The sequence below is a fragment of the Pristiophorus japonicus genome, chromosome 8, assembly GCF_044704955.1.
Source record: "Pristiophorus japonicus isolate sPriJap1 chromosome 8, sPriJap1.hap1, whole genome shotgun sequence".
Lineage (NCBI taxonomy): Eukaryota > Metazoa > Chordata > Chondrichthyes > Pristiophoridae > Pristiophorus > Pristiophorus japonicus.
In genome coordinates, this window is record NC_091984.1 from 105485196 (window position 1) to 105504653 (window position 19458).

The window sequence follows — 19458 nt, forward strand, 5'->3', positions numbered from 1 at the left end:
GAATGAATTATAGAAAATTAGCTCTACTATATTCCTCGAAGAACTTTGCAGATATCAAAATTCCTTATAATAAGAAATGCTTCTGACGTCATTCTGAACTGCATTTACTAGTTAGTCCCCTTGTCCTATAGTCATGGTTTAACTAACTTGAAACAGTGACTGAGACTAATAATTTTTATCCCATCCTCTACCTCTCTAAGTTCCCTCATCATCTGCATCCTTTCAATGTTGAAGAGTTTTAAAAAATTCATTTCTGGGATCAGGGCGTCGCTGGCAAGGCCGGCATTTATTGCTCATCCCTAATTGCCCTTGAGAAGGTGGTGGTGAGTCACCTTCTTCAACCGCTACAATCCATGTGATGTAGGTACTCCCTTAGTGCTGTTCGGGAGGGAGTTCCAGGATTTTGTCCCAGTGCCTATGAAGGAACGGTGATTTGAAGGAACAGTGATATATTTCCAAGTAAGGATGGTGTGTGACTTGGAGGGGAATTTGGAGGTGACTGTGTTCCTATGTGCCTGCTGCCCTTGTCCTTCTAGGTGGTAGAGGTCTTGGGTTTGGGATGTGCTGCCGAAGAAGCCTTGGCGAGTTGCTGTTGTGTATCTTGTAGATGGTACACACTGCAGCCACGGTGCGTCAATGGTGGAGGAAGTGAAGGTTTAAGGTGGTGGATAGGGTGCCAATCAAGCAGGCTGCTTCGTCCTGGATGGTGTTGAACTTCTTCAGTGTTGTTGGAGCTGCACTCACCCAGGCAAGTGAAGAGTATTCCATCACACTCCTGACTTATGCCTTGTTGATGGTGGAAAGGCTTTGGGGAATCAGGAGGTGAGATTCTCGCTGCAGAATACCCAGCCTCTGACCTGCTCTTGTAGCCACAGTATTTGTGTGGCTGGTCCAGTTAAATTTCTGATCAATGGTGACCCCCAGGATGCCATCACTGTCACCTCACCTCTGGAATTCAGCTCTTTTGTCCATTTTTGGACCGAGGCTGTAATGAGGTCTGGAGCCGAGTTGTCCTGGCGGAACCCAAACTGAGCATCCGTGAGCAGGTTATTGGTGAGTAAGTGCTGCTTCCATCACTTTGCTAATGATTGAGAGTAGAGTGATGGGGTGGTAATTGACCAGCTTGGATTTGTCCTGCTTTTGTGGGCAAAAATTCTTCTTGTTTGTCGATTGCTAATCTGCAATAACTGAATATCGTAACTGCTGCGTTTACCCCCAGATCTTGGTCTTTCCCCTGGCTGTCAGAATTACTTCTCTCCCTCCCCCCATTTAGTATCATCTATTAATGACAAACTTGCATTGCGTTTTGAATCCAAATTGTTATATAAATTAGAAACAGTCGGGCCCTCAACACAGATCTGAGGCACTCAATGCACTACACCTCCCCAGCCTGATGTCATTCCCTCAATCAGTACCCACTGCCATTTTACCGTATTCTTGTTTCACAGCCTTTCATGTGGAACTTACTGCAAGCCTAGGTAGATTACATCAAATCATAAGAGTTTCCAACATCCACGTGGAATATCATTCCTTTAAATAGGCAAGCAGTTCAGCTAAAACAATCCCCAAATCGTGGTCAGATAGCCTGAGTTTATTCTGTAAAGCTACACTAATGGACTGAGTGAAGCTGTCTCATTTACAATGCTGATAACTTTATTTCCTGTTTGCACATAGAAAATAGGTGCAGTAGGCCATTCGGCCCTTCGAGCCTCCACCACCATTCAATAAGATCATGACTGATCATTCACTTCAGTACCCCTTTCCTGCTTTTTCTCCATACCCTTTGATCCCTTTTCCGTAAGGACCACATCTAACTCCCTCTTGAATATAGCCAACGAACTGGTATCAACAACTCTCTGCAGTAGGGAATTCCTCAGGTTAACAACTCTCTGAATGAAGAAGTTTCTCCTCATCTCAATCCTAAATGGCTGACCCCTTATCTTTAGACTTTGTCCCCTGGTTCTGGACTTCCTCCTGCATCTAACCTGTCCAGTCCCGTCAGAATTTTATATGTTTCTATGAGATCCCCTCTCATCTTTCTAAACTCCAGTGAATACAGTCCCAGTCGATCCAGTCTCTTCTCATATGTCAGTCTCGCCATCCCAGGAATCAGTCTGGTGAACCTTCGCTGCACTCCCTCAATAGCAAGAACGTTCTTCCTCAGATTAGGAGACCAAAACTAAACACAATATTCCAAGTGAGGCCTCACCAAGGCCCTGTACAACTGCAGTAAGAACTCCCTGCTCCTATACTCAAAAGCCCTAGCTATGAAGGCCAACATACCATTTGCCTTCTTCACCACCTGCTGTACTTGCATGCCAACTTTCAATGACTGATGTACCATGACACCCAGGTCTCGTTGCACCTCCCCTTTTCCTAATCTGCCGCCATTCAGATAATATTCTGCCTTCGTGTTTTTTCCCCCAAAGTGGATAACCTCACATTTATCCACATTATACTGCATCTGCCATTCGTTTGCCCACTCACCTAACCTGTCCAAGTCACCCTGCAGCCTCTTAGCGTCCTCCTCACAGCTCACACCGCCACCCAGTTTAGTGTCATCTGCAAACTTGGAGATATTACACTCAATTCCTTTATCTAAATCATTGATGTATATTGTAAATAGCTGGGGTCCCAGCACTAAGCCCTGCAGCACCCCACTAGTCACTGCCTGCCATTCTGAAAAGGACCCGTTTATCCCGACTCTCGGCTTCCTGTCTGCCAACCAGTTCTCTATCCACGTCAGTTCATTACCCCCAATACCATGTGTTTTAATTTTGCACACCAATCTCTTGTGTGAGACCTTGTCAAAAACCTTTTGAAAGTCCAAATACACCACATCCACTGGTTCCCCCTTGTCCACTCTACTAGTTACATCCTCAAAAAATTCCAGAAGGTTTGTCAAGCATGATTTCCTTTTCATAAATCCATGTTGATTTGGATCAATCCTGTCACTGCTTTCCAAATGCGCTGTTATTTGATGTGGTGACACTACCTACGTCAAGACATGCAGGTGTTCTTTATATCAGCACCGCTTTACAGAATGGCACAGAATTCATTAAGTGTACAATTTCAATTGAGAATCAGATATATGTGGAGGATGAACCTGTTCTGACCTCCAATTTTAATGTAGATGAGGTAAAGAAGAAACAGATACTTCACCTGTTTGGAGAAGGTAGTAGGATGCACAAAAAACACTTGTTTGGACAGGTATTTTCTTTAGTTCTATGTAAGGGCTATTTTCCATAATAGCCTCATGTACAAGAGATTTAGTGGCATTTTTGCAAAACATGGTATTTCAACCGAACAAGCAACATCACACTGAAATTCTTGCAAACAAAAAAGATTTGCTAAGCACTTTTCAATAAAGACAGTGCCTCTCTAATGTGAAGCTCCTGATTGCATATATCCTGGAATATTACTGAAAATGCTGAAGATGCACAATATGTCAATCGGCATCTGAAACTGATACGGCCCATGGGGATGGTTATGCCAGCTAGCTGCCTGCCTCACTGCCGTGGTCTTGTCTGTGCCCAGGAGGAGCATGCAGTGTCCGCCGATACACTTGAGGCCTTCCTTGACCGGTGGGCACCGCAGGAATTGGAGTGCATAGTGGACACTACGGATAATATTATTTCATTTGATAAATGTTCTTTGTTTTATGATTTAGCTCTTTAGTTGTGCCCCTTTAAAAAGGAGGCACTTTTGTTTTGACACTGGGGCATGCGTTTCGTAGAAAGGCATCTGAAACAGAAACATAGATTAATATTTCAGCTGTGACCTTCCATCAGGACTTCTGAAAGATTAACTTATCTTTCCCTGTCAGACTAACAAACTGTGCCTTACCAGCATTTCCGATTACCAGAATTTATGATGTCTCTTTTTGAATCTGTACTTGTGAAATGTAGAAAGTGGTTATTTTTTCACACCATAAGCAGATATTAGTTAGGGCGGGGCAGAACATGACCCAATTTCTAGAACTCGCAATGTTGGGGGAAATTACTGTATTAAGAGTAACAAAGGTGTTGTGCAACACGTGGAGCTGAGTTTATTTTGCATACTTAGGTACATCAAATTAGGTCACATTTTTAAACCAGCGGAAATGATTTTACCAGGCTTGGGCTACTAGGTGCAAGGAACAGGTTGGACTTTGCATCCAGGTGACAATGAGTGAGTGAGTGAGTGAGTGAGCGAGCTAGTCTGCAACAAGGGCACAGACACATGAAGTAACTCACCAAGACCTAGCATTGGAATTTTCAACCCATTCGCCAGCTCCGTGGTCGGAATTCCAGGCCCCTCTATTCCATCCATTCCCAGGTTTCCACTTTTTAAATTACAATGTCAGTCTTTTGGGCGGCCAGGCCCAGGAATCCCGTCTCCTTAGATACAAGGTCGTAAAACGCCGCCAAGTGCCGATAGGTGTATTGCGGCGCTGCCGTAATCCGGTGCGTCGGCATGGCGATGGCGCGAGGAGAGCGGGCTGCTCATTGACAGCTTAGCGATCACAAACATTTACTGCAAATAGTATTGTTAGAAGCGGTCCACACTACACAGCCCGCGAATGTTGTATTTGATCGGCCTGGGGCTGGGGGACGCCCGCGACATCACCGTGAAAGGACTGGACATCGTGAGGAGCTGCAGCCGGGTCTACCTGGAGGCCTATACCTCGCTCCTCACTGTCGGCAAAGAGGCACTGGTATGTGTGTCCGATGGAGCCAGCACGTCCCTTCACAACATGATTTCTAATGCAATGTACTGGGTTCTTAGTGAACAAATGAGTGTGTCCCTGTGTTATACTGTTGTCAGGGTTCTCCTCCCCCCGCCGTCAGATAACATACTGATACATCACTGCACACTCCTCTCTGAAGCAACAGTAATGATGTGAATTGTACGCTGCACCACCAGCTCCTCCTTTTTTCACAGGGGTGCACCTGCGAAAACTCTAATAATAAAAGTACATATATTCACTGTTATCAAACATTATCTTCGCCACACAGACGATGTACTTCTAATAACAAAAATAGGCACTCAAAAAAAAGTCACTTCCTCTTAACTTGAAATTGGTTAATTTGAATTATGTTAATTTTAAAAATTGGAGCCAAAACTGCTTTCTGTGCTGTTTTATTTAATTCCAATTACTCGACAATTCAATTTTTTTTTCAACCAAAAATTGACTGAATTAACAGAAGTAGACTTCATTGTGGTCACTTTCTTGAAGTACCAGTTGTCCTAGTGAGGATAGATTGAACTTTATTATAGTGTGGCCACAAAACTCTTCAGCTACGTTTACTCCTTTCTTTAGGTGCTAAATAGTGACCAGGATGTATCGAAGGAACTCTGCAGATTCCCTCATTGGTTAGATTGGTAAATGCATCAAGCAGTGTCATACTGCTGTGGAGACCAGGAATGTCTCGAGTTCTGTTCCTGTGTTCTGTACTGCATTGGCAGTTCTCAGTGGAGAGAGCATGTCAATCATCCTTCGTGTCTCTGGGCTAGTGAATATTCAGCCAGGGTTCTTGCTCCTGATTACTATTCAGTGAACCCCATTGAAACGTGGATGTCCGGTGAAGTCTGTACTTGGCTTTTCTCTGACACCCTCTGTGTTTGAATATCCTGCCAACTGTTATCCTGTATATGATTTTTTATAAATTGTTCCAGAATTACTATGTGATGTTTGACCTCTCAATCGGATCTGTCTCCTCTAGTATTACTGTGGCTGAACAACAACAACAACTTGTATTTATGTAGTGCCTTTACCGTAGTAAAACTTCTTATGGTAGTGTAGGCTTCTGCTCTTGGGTTGGCAGGGTGTTCAGAATGCTGGAGAGAAACAGCATGTAAATGACCACGTCGCATAGTAAGAAAAGAACAACTTAAAAGTTAAACAGGGTACATTAAATTTTCCCTGTAGCTCAGATGGTTAAGCCAGTGAGTACTGTACCATAAGACCAGTTTGCATTCCCTGCTCTGTACAAGTTGATATCAGTCAGGGTGGTTGTAAAGCTTGTTGAGCGTGAGATGAAGCATTGCAGCGAGGAAGATCGAAAAGATAGTTGACGCGATGACGCAGCCCTGCTTGATCCCGTACGGACGTGGATTGGGTCTGGTGGATCCATTGGTCAGGATCATGGCTTGCATGTCGTCGTGGAGCAGGCGAAGGATGGTGACAAACTTTTGGGGGCAGCCGAAATGGTTAACAGTGTCAAAGGCCTTTGTGAGGTCAAAGAAGGCCGTGTATAAGGGTTGGTGCTGTTCCCTGCATTTCTCTTGCAGTTGTCGCGCCGTGAAAATCATGTCAGTTGTACCCCATATGGAGCTCAACAAGCTTCCTGCTGGAGTGGAACGAAACTATAAAACTAGTGGGAACCTGTTCAACCTTCGTCGCCTCCAAGACCGTCCCATCCTCTGTCATCGAACTACAGTACGCGGATGACGCTTGCGTCTGCGCACATTCAGAGGCTGAACTCCCAAGTCATCGTCAACATCTTCAACGAGGCATACGAAAGCATAAGCCTTACACTAAATATCCGTAAGACAAAGGTCTTCCACCAACCTGATCCCGCCACACAGCACTGCCCCACGGTCATCAAAATCCACGGCGCGGCCTTGACAACATTGACCACTTTCCATACCTCGGGAGCCTATTATCACCAAGGACGGATATCGACGACGAGGTCCAACACCGCCTCCAGTGTGCCAGCGCAGCCTTCGGTCGCCTGAGGAAGAGAGTGGTCAAAGACCAGGACCTCAAATCTGGCCGCAAGTTTATGGTCTACAGAGCTGTAGTGATGCCTGCCCTCCTGTATGGCTGAGAGACATGGACCATATACAGTAGACACCTCAAATCGCTGGAGAAATACAACCAACAATGGCTCCGCAAGATCCTGCAACCCCTGGGAGGATAGACGCACATCAGGCCAACATCCCCAGCATCGAAGCACTGATCGGACTCGATCAGCTCCGTTGGGCGGGCCACATCGTCCGCATGCTCGACACAAGACTCCCAAAGCAAGCGTTCTACTCGGAACTCCTACACGGCAAATGATCCCCAGGTGGGCAGAGGAGACGTTTCAAGGACACCTTCAAAGCCTCCTTGATAAAGTGCAACATCCCCACCGACACCTGGGAATCCCTGGCCAAAGACCGCTCTAAGTGGAGGAAGAGCATCCGGGAGGGCGCTGAGCAGCTTGAGTCTCGTTGCCGAGAGCATGCAGAAATCAAGCGCAGCCAGCGGAAGGAGCGTGCGGCAAACCAGTCCCACCCACCCCTTCCCTCAACGACTACCCCACCTGTGACCAAGAATTACCTGAGAACTCACTTTTAGAGTGGAAGCAAGTCTTCCTCGATTTCGAGGGACTGCCTATGATGATGATGGTTGTAAAGGCATGACAAATTGCTTCTGTGCGCCCCATGTCCTGGGTTAAAGAGGGTAAAATGAGGCAGCATTCCTAGTACTGATTGCTCTTCAGTTGGAGGTGGCTCAAAAATCTCAAGTGTATTCACTCTGTTAAAAACATAAACACATTTCCAAATGTTGCTATCTTAGACTTGCAGATTAAGTTGATTGAGTCAGTATCATTGCCCATTACAGCCACAAAACATTGGAGAAGCTGTGAACAGTTGCTCTTTATTGAAACTGTATGCATGTCAAGCCAGAATTTCGGTTACTTGTTTCATTGCCAGATTATAGGAGTCAAGCTATATTTTATAGTGAACATTTAAAAAAAAATCTTGGACAGGTCATGGTGAGCGAATTAGATTGTGGCAATTTGATACATTTTTGAGGCATCAGCTCAGAAGTACAGGCACATTGGTAACCAAATTGGAGGCCTTACTGATGCCTAGAAGGGCAACTGGTACTTCAAGAAAGTGACCACAACAAAGTCTACTTCTGTTAATTCAAAGTCAATTTTTGGTTGAAAAATTGAATTGTCGAGTAATTTTTAAAAAATCAACATAATTCAAATGAAGCAGTTTCAAGTTAAGAGGAAAAGACTATTTTTCTTGAGTGCCTATTTTTGTTATAGTCACATCGTCTGTGTGGTTACTCGTGATGTAAATATTCCATACAGTGCACAGTATGGAACTGGACAAAAAGTATTAAAATATCTTCATTCCACAGCTGTAATTTAACTGAGCACTGTTACAAGGAATATCAGAAAGTTATTACAAATGTTAATTCAATTGAGAGTTTACGTTATGTCTCACTCATTGAGTATAGTGTCAAACACGGTTCCTGGCATCTTCCAGCGGTTCATCATTCTATGTAAAGAAATACTTTCTGATGTCTGTCCTAAAACTGTCATTCATAACCCTGAACTTGTGCTCTCTGGTCCTCACACCCTGGCACAGCTGAAAGTATTGGTTTGGGTATTTTACCTTCTCTACCCTATTCTGTATTTTGTATATCTCTATTTTTAATTACCAGACTCATATACTCAACTGTCTGAATTATGGCTAATTGGAATTGAATTCTCTTTCATCTGCAGGAGGAATTTTATGGGCGTGAGCTCATCATTGCAGAAAGAGAGATGGTCGAACAAAATGCTGATGAAATTTTAAGGGATGCTGCTGATAGTGATGTTGCCTTTCTTGTGGTAGGAGATCCCTTTGGGTAAGTAAAGCATTAGCTGTTGAAGTTTTCTCCCATATGTCTGCAATTTATCTCAACATACGAAGATAAGTTGCACATTCCATCATCAATATAAAAAAACAGAAGTAATTTGACAGCTACTTGTTTCCAGTAGATTCCTTATCTATGCATTTGTGTGCAGTCTTGACTGATGCACTGAAATAAATGGCACTATTTAGCAGATAGTGATGGAAAGTGAAACAGAAAAGGGCATTTAAAGTAGAGATTAAAGTAGATGTTTAGGAAGCGGTTTGGTCTGTTGGTCAAATGTCATCTCTTCATGAAATATTTTCAGATAACAATGGCTTTTCAACCTACTTTACATCACCGTGCTAGAATATCATTCCTACTGTCTTCCTAAAACAGCATTTAGTTGTTTTTTAAATGAGTATAGTGTGAAACACGCTTCCTGGCATTCTTCCAGCAGTTCATCACTATATAAATAAATACTTTCTGATGTCTGTCCTATAACTGTCGTTCATAACCCTGAACCTGTGCTCTCTGGTCCTCATAGCCTGGCACAGCTGAAAGTATTGGTTTGGGTATTTTACTTTCTCTACCCTGTTATGTATTTTGTATATCTCTATACAGTACCCTAATAAGACATCAGTTTCTGAGTCGGAAGAGTCGTAGGATATAATTTTGTGCCTCATATAACTCTTGTTAATCTGGTGCTTAAAACTTGACTTTTGTTCATTGAAATGCTGCCAGAACTGATGCTAATGAATGGGATGGCTGCAAGTACACTTACTCATTTGTATGAATAAAATGCAATTATCTATGTGCACCTATCCAGGGTGTGTCTGGTGTAGCCCCAGTTACTGAAATGAAATTATGTGTTTGAAGCTGTGGATAGTTTCTCAAATTGTGACCGACAGCTACAGAGTATTGGACGAGAGGTAACTTTTTTTGAAGGACATAAATGTAAAAGTTTTATCATTCACCACAAGGTCTGACATTAGCATTGTAAGGGGTTTAGTAAAAACTATTGGGGATCTTTGTATGAAAGTAGACACCATGCCCTCCCTGTCAAATTATCAAGATGACTCCAGCATTGAAACCATCCTTGTAAGTTTTTTTTCATAAGTCATCTAATCCTTAGTTATTGATTTACCTCATATTATGACTTAATCATTTCACTATGGTCCTTGGGCTTTCGCCGAGGTTTCTCAGTTTGAAAAAACACAAAAATAATGGAATGAGAAAAAAGCCCTTTGCTATCTGCACAATCATAAATTCTATGCCACCCGTTTAATCTCCTTCAGGAAGGTCTGCATAATACTTCTCAATTTCCAAAAGTAATCCAAGCAACAACAACTTGTATTTATATACCACCTTTAATGTAGTAAAGCGCCCCAAGACCCACAGGAGTTTTATAAGACAAACAATTTGACACCGAGCCACATAAGGAGAAATTAGGGCAGAAGACCAAAAGAGGTTGTTTCTAAGGAGCATCTTAAAGGAGAACAGAGAGGCAGAGAGGTTTAGGAAAGGAAATCCAAAGCCTAGGGTTTAGGCAGCTGAAGGCATGGCCGCTAATGTTTGAGCGATTATAATCAGGGATGCTCAAGAGGACAGAATTAGAGGAGCGCAGATATCTTGACGGGGTGGGGGGTGCAGTTTGTGGGGCTGGAGGAGATTACAGAGATAAGGAGGGACGAGGCCATGGAGGGATTTGAAAACAAGTATGAGAATTTTGAAATTGAGGCCTTTCTTATCCAGGAGCCAATGTAGATCAGCAAGCACAGGGGTCATGGGTGAACGGAACTTAGTGCGAGTTAGGACACGGAAAGCCTGAATTTTGAAGGGCCTCAAGTTTACATAGGGTAGAGCATTGGAGGCCTGCCAGGAGTGTGTTGGAATAGTCAAGTCTAGAGCTTAACAAAGGCATGGATGAAGATTTCAGCAACAGATGAGCTGAGGCAAGGGCGGAGATGGGCGATGTTACGGAGTTGGTAATAGGTGGTCTTAGTTATTCCACGGATATGTGTTTGGAAGCTCATTTCAGGGTCAAATATGTAACCAAGGTTGCGAACAGTGTAGTTCGGCCTCAGACAGATGTTGGGGAGAGGGATGGAGCCAGTATCTAGGGAACGGAGTTTGTGATGGGGACTGAAAACAATGGCTTCTGTCTTCCCAATATTCAATTGGAGAAAATTTTGCTCATCCAGAACTGGATGTCGGACAAGCAGTCTAACAATTTAAAGACCGTGGAGGGATCGGGAGAAATGATGGTGTGGTAGAGCTGGTTGTCATTAGCATCCATGTGTAAAATGATGCTATCTTTTCAGATGACATCGCCAAGGGGCAGCATGTAGATGAGAAATAGGAGCGGGCCAAGCAAAACTCTAGAATATCTACATTATTCAAACCTGGTCCAGGACAAAACAGACCGCTTGTTTGGCACCTCATCCACCACTTTAGACATTCACTCCTTCCACCACCGGCGTACTGTGGCTGTAGTGTGTACCATCTACAAGATGCACTGCAGCAACTCGCCATGGCTTCTTTGGCAGCACATCCCAAATCCACGACCTCTAACATCTAGAAGGACAAGGGCAGCAGGCGCATGGGAACACCATCACCTGCAAGTTCCCCTCCGAGTTACGCACTATCCTGACTTCGAAGTATATCGCCGTTCCTTCATCGTTGCTGGGTCAAAATCCTGGAGCTCCCTCCCTAACAGCACTGTGGGAGTACCTTCATCACACGGACTGCAGCGGTTCAAGAAGGTGCCCTTCTCGAGGGCAATTAGCGATGGGCAATAAATGCTGGCCTTCCCAGCGATGCCCACATCCCATGAATGAATAATAAAAAAAGAACATCACAATTCTGCACAATTAAAGGTTGGGGTTCACTTCTACAATTCCTAATCCCAGCTGTGAGGGTGAACTGAGTATGGGCCAAGTAGTTTGCCAGAGGGAGGTGGAAAATTCTGCCCCACCATTGGTTTTAAAAGAGGCCTGGGAACAAATTGCCCGCCTGTACATAGTGTGTAATAGAGGAAGACCAGTAGAAAGGAAAGGAGGAATAATGTAGTAATTTTAAAACCTTCAAAGGAGGAAGAGCCCTGTCCCCTTTTAGATAGAAACCTGTAGTAGGTTATTGGCATAGGATGGATTAGATCAGGGACAGGGTATAAGATCTTTTATAAGTTGAATTGTGTTTAATTCACTACATTCTCAATGTTCTCCTGCAGGGCAACAACACATAGTGATCTAGTTCTGCGAGCGGTAAAGGAAGGAATTCAGTACCACGTTGTACACAATGCTTCCATATTAAATGCCATTGGATGCTGCGGTCTACAGGTAAAGCATTCTTAACTCTGCTTTCTCAATTTAAAAAGTGCGACCATCTGTATTAACATTCTGAAGTGCTTGTATCACAGCTCAACCCCCCCCTTGTAGGTATCTATTTCTATAGATAAGTATTACAAGTCCAGGTGGTAGATGTATATTCTAGTTGTTTTACTGAATATCATTATGTTGAAAGCTGGATTGTTTTCTACACAAGTTTTAATCTTAACTTCTTATCCCCACTCCACCCCCCCGCCCCCCCCCCCTTCACACAAAAGGTGAGAAGTGATTTTTTTAAATCAATCTGCTCTTTGCTAATGATGTAAGTAATTGGTAAAATTCTTTGTTGTATTACAGCTAATAGTCCGTTTTTCTAGTATCAGACTCACTTCAGCATTGGTTACATGTTTGTGTCTTGTCTATAAACGCTAATTTAAAACCTCAATAACTTATCAGAGCTTCCAATCTCATAAAAGACTTCCTGTCATCAAATATTGTTTTTTTTTCACAAACTGACATGCTGTGGCCATTGTGTTCGTGCCTTCTCTAACACTGATCTCTCACTTCAATAGTTTATAAACTTTTCTCAGAAAGCTTAGTATTGCTTCAACAACAAATAATTCTTAATAGGATAAATAATTGAGGATATGTCAGCCATCCCTGATTCCACACAGGGAGATGCACAAGTGACCTGTTGACAGCAGTGGCTGGGGCCAGTACAACTAGTTCTGGAACTTGAACTAGAAAAGGTCTTGGGCATAATTTTTAGGGCTTCAGTCCAGAAAGAGGGAGTGAATCTGTGGAGAAATTATACCTGTAAGAGTGTAAAAATAAGAGGAAAATGGGCAAACAGTAATATGAGAAGGGGTACGGACAGTATCAGTTGGGAGACTGCTTGGAGAAAGCTCTCCACATCCAACATTGGGATGGAGAAGAACAGTCGAGCATCCCTGGCATCCCTGTTACATATCTTGGGATAGTTTAAAAGCAAGGCAACCCACTCTATTGGCAAACATGATAACCAAGGTTGCAAATAAAGTGTAAAGTTCCACTGGGAAAAAGTTTCTCCAAATCCTTTGACTTCTTAAGACCACTCAACTCTCTTGAAAACTTTCTCAGTATTCCAGGAGAGCACCAGGCTAGATCCCTGTTTTTTTTTAAGCTGGCGGTGTGAATTGTGTTAAGAAGGTGCCCTGCATTGCTATATGAGTGCCTCCTGTAGATATACCCCATCTGATCAGGGCGGATCAGCTTGTGAACTACATTGTTAGAATGAGTTGCCATTACCTTGGCATAAATGTTACAATGACATTGGCCTATAGGAGGCATAATTCAAAGGGTTCTTGCCTTTTCAATATGAGAGTGGGACACACCTCTCCAAATGTTGGGGGTCAAACCAGTTTCAATAATTTACTGGAACATACTCAGTAGAGGGAGGAGCCACTTTGGGAAGGAAGTCAGTTAGGTAACCACTGGAGTCAGGAGCTTTGCCAGATTGTGAGGACCTAATAGCCATGAAGGTGACAGGAGAATCCATCAAAGTAGAGTCATCCTCATTCCAAACAAGAACGAGGCGACAATAGAAGGTTGAGGTTCAACCTGCAATTTATGGAGCTCAGAGTAGAAATGATGAAACTGAGCTAATACCAGCAGAGGTAGTAAGTTTCAAATCATCCTTTTGAGTTCCCCCCCTTGAACATCTTGATCACTCTACTGCTTATGCAAGATAGGCGTGGAGTTGACCTGATGTATCTGCATGCTTATAAAGGTGGTGCTGGTCAGCAAAGTTAGAAATTTACTTGCGTCCAAGAGAACAATACCGCAACACACCTAACTTCTGATGCTGTTTTTCTATATTCAAAACTTTGTTCATAATCTCTCTCCTTGCCTACCCTGCGACCATCTCAGCCTCCCAAAGACTATTTCAATCTTGTTTCCCAAAAGTTGCAGCTAAGCTGCAGATTGAGCAGGAACCATAGCTTCAAACAGAGACATTTTATTAGGGTTAGTAGTTCTCGTTTCATTACTGAATTTTTCCCCAAATCTCAGTGAATTTTTCATTTTTAGTTCTGTAAGCTGTGCATTTTGTGATTTGTGATCCCAGCTTTTTAATGACAGGATTTTGAATGGTGGCAATACAAAAAAATTAGCATTTTCCTTTTTTAAGTAAAGCTTTATTGTTTTACCTGTAGTATAAAGAAACAGTACAGTATAAAATATATTGAAAATGGTTAAATATTATGCAATTAATGGTACCTGTATATATAAATACATATTCAGTCTTGTATTTCAGTAAAGTTGGATGTTGTGGCTGACATACGAGGAGTTCTGTACATGAGAGGTTTTTTTTCTGATACTTTGTAATAGCTTGTTTCTGTTGGATATTTAGGTGTATCATTTATTGTATTTAATGGGAAAATATGCTGTTTCCTTTTGGTGTACAAAGTTCATTTCAATTTTAAATCTGGACTATTCTAATGATCTTCAGTCTGTGTCCCTAAATAACATTTTTGTTGTTTTTACCATGTCAGAATCCAAATCTGCAGAATGTTTTTATCATTTTCTCCAGGTTTCCCCTTGTTGGAGTTTTCACTGATACTGGCTGTAGGTCTTCTCGTGGTTATTAATGCTTTTTGGATTTTTTCACACTAATATATAATGATTTTCCATCAGAATTCCAAGGAGATTGCATATTGTGTCACAAGGAATTTTTTATTTGACAGCTATTGAATTATGGTTTAAATTGTGAACCGTTGCCAAAATATATGGAAAGAACCCTAGAGGGAGGGTTCCTCTGTGCATTAGGTGGAGCAAAATAATGAACACGTTTTTGATTTCACTAGCACACAGTGTTTGTTTATTTAATTTTGTCTAGTTGCTGTAGAAATATGTTGCACTGAGTAATTTGGGTTGTAGGGAACTTGGGTAAGTTAATGATACGATATGCCACAGTCCATTCCTCCCACTCATTAGAAATGTTTATAAGTGCTGCAACAAATGCTCTCTGTATTTTAAATGGAACTTGTTAATTCTATTAATTATGTCGTGAGGTTGAAGATAATGGGGAGCATTTTCCTCTGTTTTACTGAGTGACAAAATCTCAGTCTATTAAGCAGCTTTTGTTACTTTTTACTCTCAGTGGCTTTTTTTGCTGAGATTAGCAAATGGAGGAAAATATTGCCCATTTTAAGGGCCCAAGTTTCAGCTATCAGGTAAAACGGCGCACCTCCGAGAGGCCCGCCTATTTTTTAGAACAGAAAAAGCGCCTAAAACTTAGCTCGCGATTCTCCGTTATCTGTAGGCCCGTTTCTAGCTCTGCGCGGCGTAGCAGGAGCTGCTGGGGGCAGAGCAAACGCCGTTCTGTGAAAACACTGCCGGCAGGGGGGCGGGGCTAGGGCCCAGCATCAGTTTAAGTGTCGGCAGCATTGCACATGCGCGTTGGAGCGTGCGCGCATGCGCAATGGCACACAAACATTGGCAATCGGCCATCTTTAAAGGGACATGCATAAAATAGATTTTTGGGTGTGTGGAGCTGTGCAAAGCCTTCTGAGTGATTTTTTGTGCCTGCAGGAGTGCTGTTAGCAGTACTGTGGAAGAAATCAGATGCTGAAATCAGTGAGTGCTGTTTGTTGCTGCTAAACTTCCAGAAGGAGTGCTGCATAGGTGCATGTAAAGTAAGGACTGTGTGTTTTGAAAAATCACTGAGTGTCAATTCAATACAGCAATGCAACAACGTGCACCAAGAACGAAGAATTTCTTGCATGACGAAGTGGAGATACTAGTTAATGTCATTGAGAACAGATGGCAGGAGCTGGATACCAGCACAAAAGTGGCACCCAAAGAAATGAAGAAACACTGGAACCTAGTTGCAGAAGATTACTGCGCAGTGGTGCATACCAGGAGATCTGGAAGCCAGTGTAAAAAGCAATGGCACAACCTTGGTCAAGTAGTTAGTGTAAGTAATATTTTCATTTTTCAGTGGAATTGCAATTGTAAATGTGACCATCTGTATATGTCCCACCCTGCAGAAAGACGCACTCTGTAAAAAGTTATATTTTAATCTTTGCAGAAGAAATTGGCCCACCACAAAAGGGAAAGAACTCGAACAGGAGGAGGCCTGCCAAACCTGCATCCACTGACACCCTTGGAAGAGAGGGTCGCTGCTTTGATGAGTCGTACCTGGAGAAAAACAATCAGTACAGCACAAGCTGGGCCCACACGCGAGGGAGGGGGTAAGTCCTGAAAATGCATCATGGCCCTTCAAATCAACCTGCTGCCTGGCCTGCTATGTGTGAGATTACTCATGCCACCCTTCCTGCCCCCTCCTGTGCTGCTAACCATTTGACTGTTCCGTTATATTTTGAAGATGATGATGCCAATCCTGAAGATCCTGAAGATACAGAAGAAGAACCAGAAGAACCAGATGCGGACGATCCAGACCAAGGGTGGGTGCAGGGGTTGACTGAAATATCTTCAGGGGAGACTTTTGAACTTAATATGTATCAGTCCACATCAACGGACATCCGTTTTTCAAACACTTGTATAGGTTCTGGTCCGACATTCCATGGTTTCACAGATTCCGAGGTTGCAGGTCCCAGTGCTGCTGGTGGTGGTGGTGGTGGTGTAATGCAGCATTTTACACCCAGTGCCCCACCGTCCCAGCCTGCACCTCCCACTGGAGTGGTGCCGCCTGCAGCACCCAGTGCCCCACCGTCCCAGAGTGCGGCTCCCACCGGAGGAGTGCTGCTTGGAACACCCAGGGCCCCACCGTCCCAGCCTGTGCCTCCCACTGGATTGGTGCCGCGCGGCAGACCCAGGCCGAGGAGAAGGAGAATGGAAACACGCTCTCCTGAGATGCAGCATGCAACAGATGTGGGTCAGGTTGTGGCATTGGGTGTGGAGACCAATGACCTTCCCCGATCACTCGTGGGCAGCGTCAGTGTGGTGGGTGATGAAGTAATGGGACTGTCGGGAGAAATAACAGTAATTACACGGGAAATGAGGGGGGGAATGTCCGAGGGAGTGCAATCGACAGCACAGGCCGTCAAGGAGGCCATGCAAGTGACGGCACAGGCCGTCAGGGAGGGCATGCAAATGATGGCACAGACCCTCATGGAGGTAGCTGCTGCAATAAGGGCACACAGCCTGGCCAATCAAATTACAACCCCATGAAGAAGTCAACATTCACCGAGAGATGGTTGCAGCCTTTCTTTGCTGCTTTTGTTCTTGCTCTTGATGTAACTGTAGTAACTTTTTTCAAATTGAAATTGTTTTGTAAGTTTTGCAACTTTACAACTTTAGGGTTTTTAAGTGATCTTAGAGTGTATATGTTCTCACATTTTGTAAGTTATTTAATTTCACACCTAAAAAGTGATTTTGAAGTTTAAGTGATCTTAGAGTGTAAGTTTTTTCAAATTGAAATTGTTTTGTAACTTTACAAGTTTATAAGTGACCTTAAAGTTTTTAAGTGATCTTAAAGAGTCATATTAAAGTTAAGTTTGATACAGCAATTATTTTATTACACTAACGTGCAGTACATTGTGAACTTTTCAATAAAATATATTTACATTAAAACTGAAGCATGTTCCATTAACACAACACAACATAGGAACAACTCCAAAAAAAAAACATGTCCATGCCCTCCGGCATCAGTAATTGAAGCGTTCATGGATGAGCTGCTAGCAGGGCTCGAGCAATCATTAAAGGAGCACGATGGACCACCCTCCGGCATCAGGCACTTGTGTGGTTTCCTGATCGTCGTCATCATCCTCATCCTGCTCTTCAAAATTACTATCATCAGGCACTCTCACCTCATGTGGGTCTTCTTCTTCCACTACCAGCTCCTGCTGCCTCATGATGGCTAAGTTATGCAACATGCAGCACACAACAGTGAAGGACAATCCCAGGGGAATATTGCAAGTGGCCTCCGGAATGTTCCAGGCATCGGAAACGCTGTTTCAAGATGCCAATGGTTCTCTCTATGATGCTGCGCGTCGCAATGTGCACCATGTTGTATTGATGGTCAGCTTCCGTCCGTGTTACACGTAGGGGCGTCATGAGCCAGGTGGCGAGGCCATACCCTTTGTCTCCCAGTAGCCAGCTCTGCCCTTCTGGCTGCTACTCAAAAATGTCAGATATAACACTGTCGCGTAGGATGGGTGCTGCCAGGGTATCTTGCATCGACTGACATGATGTGCTGCATGCTGTCACACACAAGAGCTGCACATTTACGAGTGGAAACCTTTTCTATTCCTGAACTGCTCGGCATCCTCCACAGGTGTTCGCAAGGCGATGTGGGTACAATCAATGCAGCCATGTACTTTTGGGAAGCCAGCAATCTTTGAGAACCCCAGAGCCCTGTCATGAATTGCTTGGCTGGCATTGGGAATTTGATGACGTCATTCCTCCGCGCATACAGTGCAGCCGTGACCTGGTGAACGCAGGCAGGTATTGCACATTGAGAGATGGTGCACACATCTCCAGTTGTAGCTTGAAACGATCCCAAGGCATAGAAAGAAAGTGCAGCTGTAACCTCCACTTCAACAGACAAGGCAATTGGCGTTCTGCTTCTCGGCTGTAAATCTGCTCTCAGTATATCACATATCTCAACGACAACTTCTCTGCGAAAACGCAGCCTTTTGACATAATCGGCCTCGCTCATGTCCAGGTACGAACGCCTGACTCGCTATTGCCAAGGTGGGTAAGGCCTCCTGCACATCAGCCTATGGGCTATGACGTTCCTGGTGCGATGAGCACTAATCAATTCTCTCCTATGTAGCGAATTGATGGAGAACCATTGCATAATCCGTGGCGTAGATAATGCAGCACCCATACTGGAAGTAAAACTTAAACTTTCAAAGGTGCGTGCTGGCTGGCTGTCTGGCTCGCCCTCCTGGTGTTTTTCAGGCCTACCCTATCCTCTGGCCGAACAGCAAAAAGATCACAGCTCGGTTTGCTGCCTGAGTGCTGGGGCTCTGCTCTGTGGACGTCGCCCTCCCTCCCGCTGTTTTTCAGGTTGCCCCTATCCCCTGGCCGAATGTTCGCAGCTCGGTTTGCTGCCTACGTGCTGGGGCTCTGCTCTGTGGCTCTTTGGATGTCGCCCTCCCGGTGTTTTTCAGGCCGCCCCTATCCCCTGGCCAAACAGCCAAAAAATCGCAGCTTGGTGCCTGCTGCCGCTGCTTCGATGGTGAGGTAGAAAAATGTTATTTTTTATTAATTGATTTATTTATCATTTATTATTGATGATGGCTCTTTATTGGTAAAAAATGAAGTGTTTAATGCTTTGGAAAATCCCCTAACTTCCCTCCCCGCCCCCCAATCTCTGACTACCTACGCCTAATTTCTAAAGTGCACGCAAGGTTTTTCTGAGCGTACAAAAGTCGACACTTACTCCGTCCTAAGTTAGTTTGGAGTAACTTTTCGCTGCCTAAACTTGCAAAACAGGCGTAAATGGCTGGTAACGCCCCCTTTTGAAGAAAAAAAACTGAACTAAAACGAAACTAAACTAACTCACTGGAACTGGAGCAAACT

General features: G+C 43.8%; 2 protein-coding genes across 2 annotated transcripts in view; one reads left to right on the top strand and one right to left on the bottom strand.

Annotated features, from left to right (window-relative positions):
- The window catches only part of LOC139269149 (uncharacterized oxidoreductase ZK1290.5), a 125670-nt gene extending 120833 nt beyond the window's left edge, over positions 1–4837 (bottom strand). The window contains exon 1 of the mRNA XM_070888249.1: positions 4236–4837. Coding sequence (XP_070744350.1) covers positions 4236–4311 — 76 coding nt within the window. The 5' untranslated portion in view covers positions 4312–4837. The remainder of the gene's footprint in view (positions 1–4235) is intronic.
- Positions 4439–19458, top strand: part of dph5 (diphthamide biosynthesis 5) — an 84545-nt gene continuing 69525 nt past the window's right edge. The window contains exons 1-3 of the mRNA XM_070887243.1: positions 4439–4696; positions 8490–8614; positions 11832–11940. Of these exons, the coding sequence (XP_070743344.1) occupies positions 4562–4696; positions 8490–8614; positions 11832–11940 (369 nt within the window). The 5' untranslated portion in view covers positions 4439–4561. The remainder of the gene's footprint in view (positions 4697–8489; positions 8615–11831; positions 11941–19458) is intronic.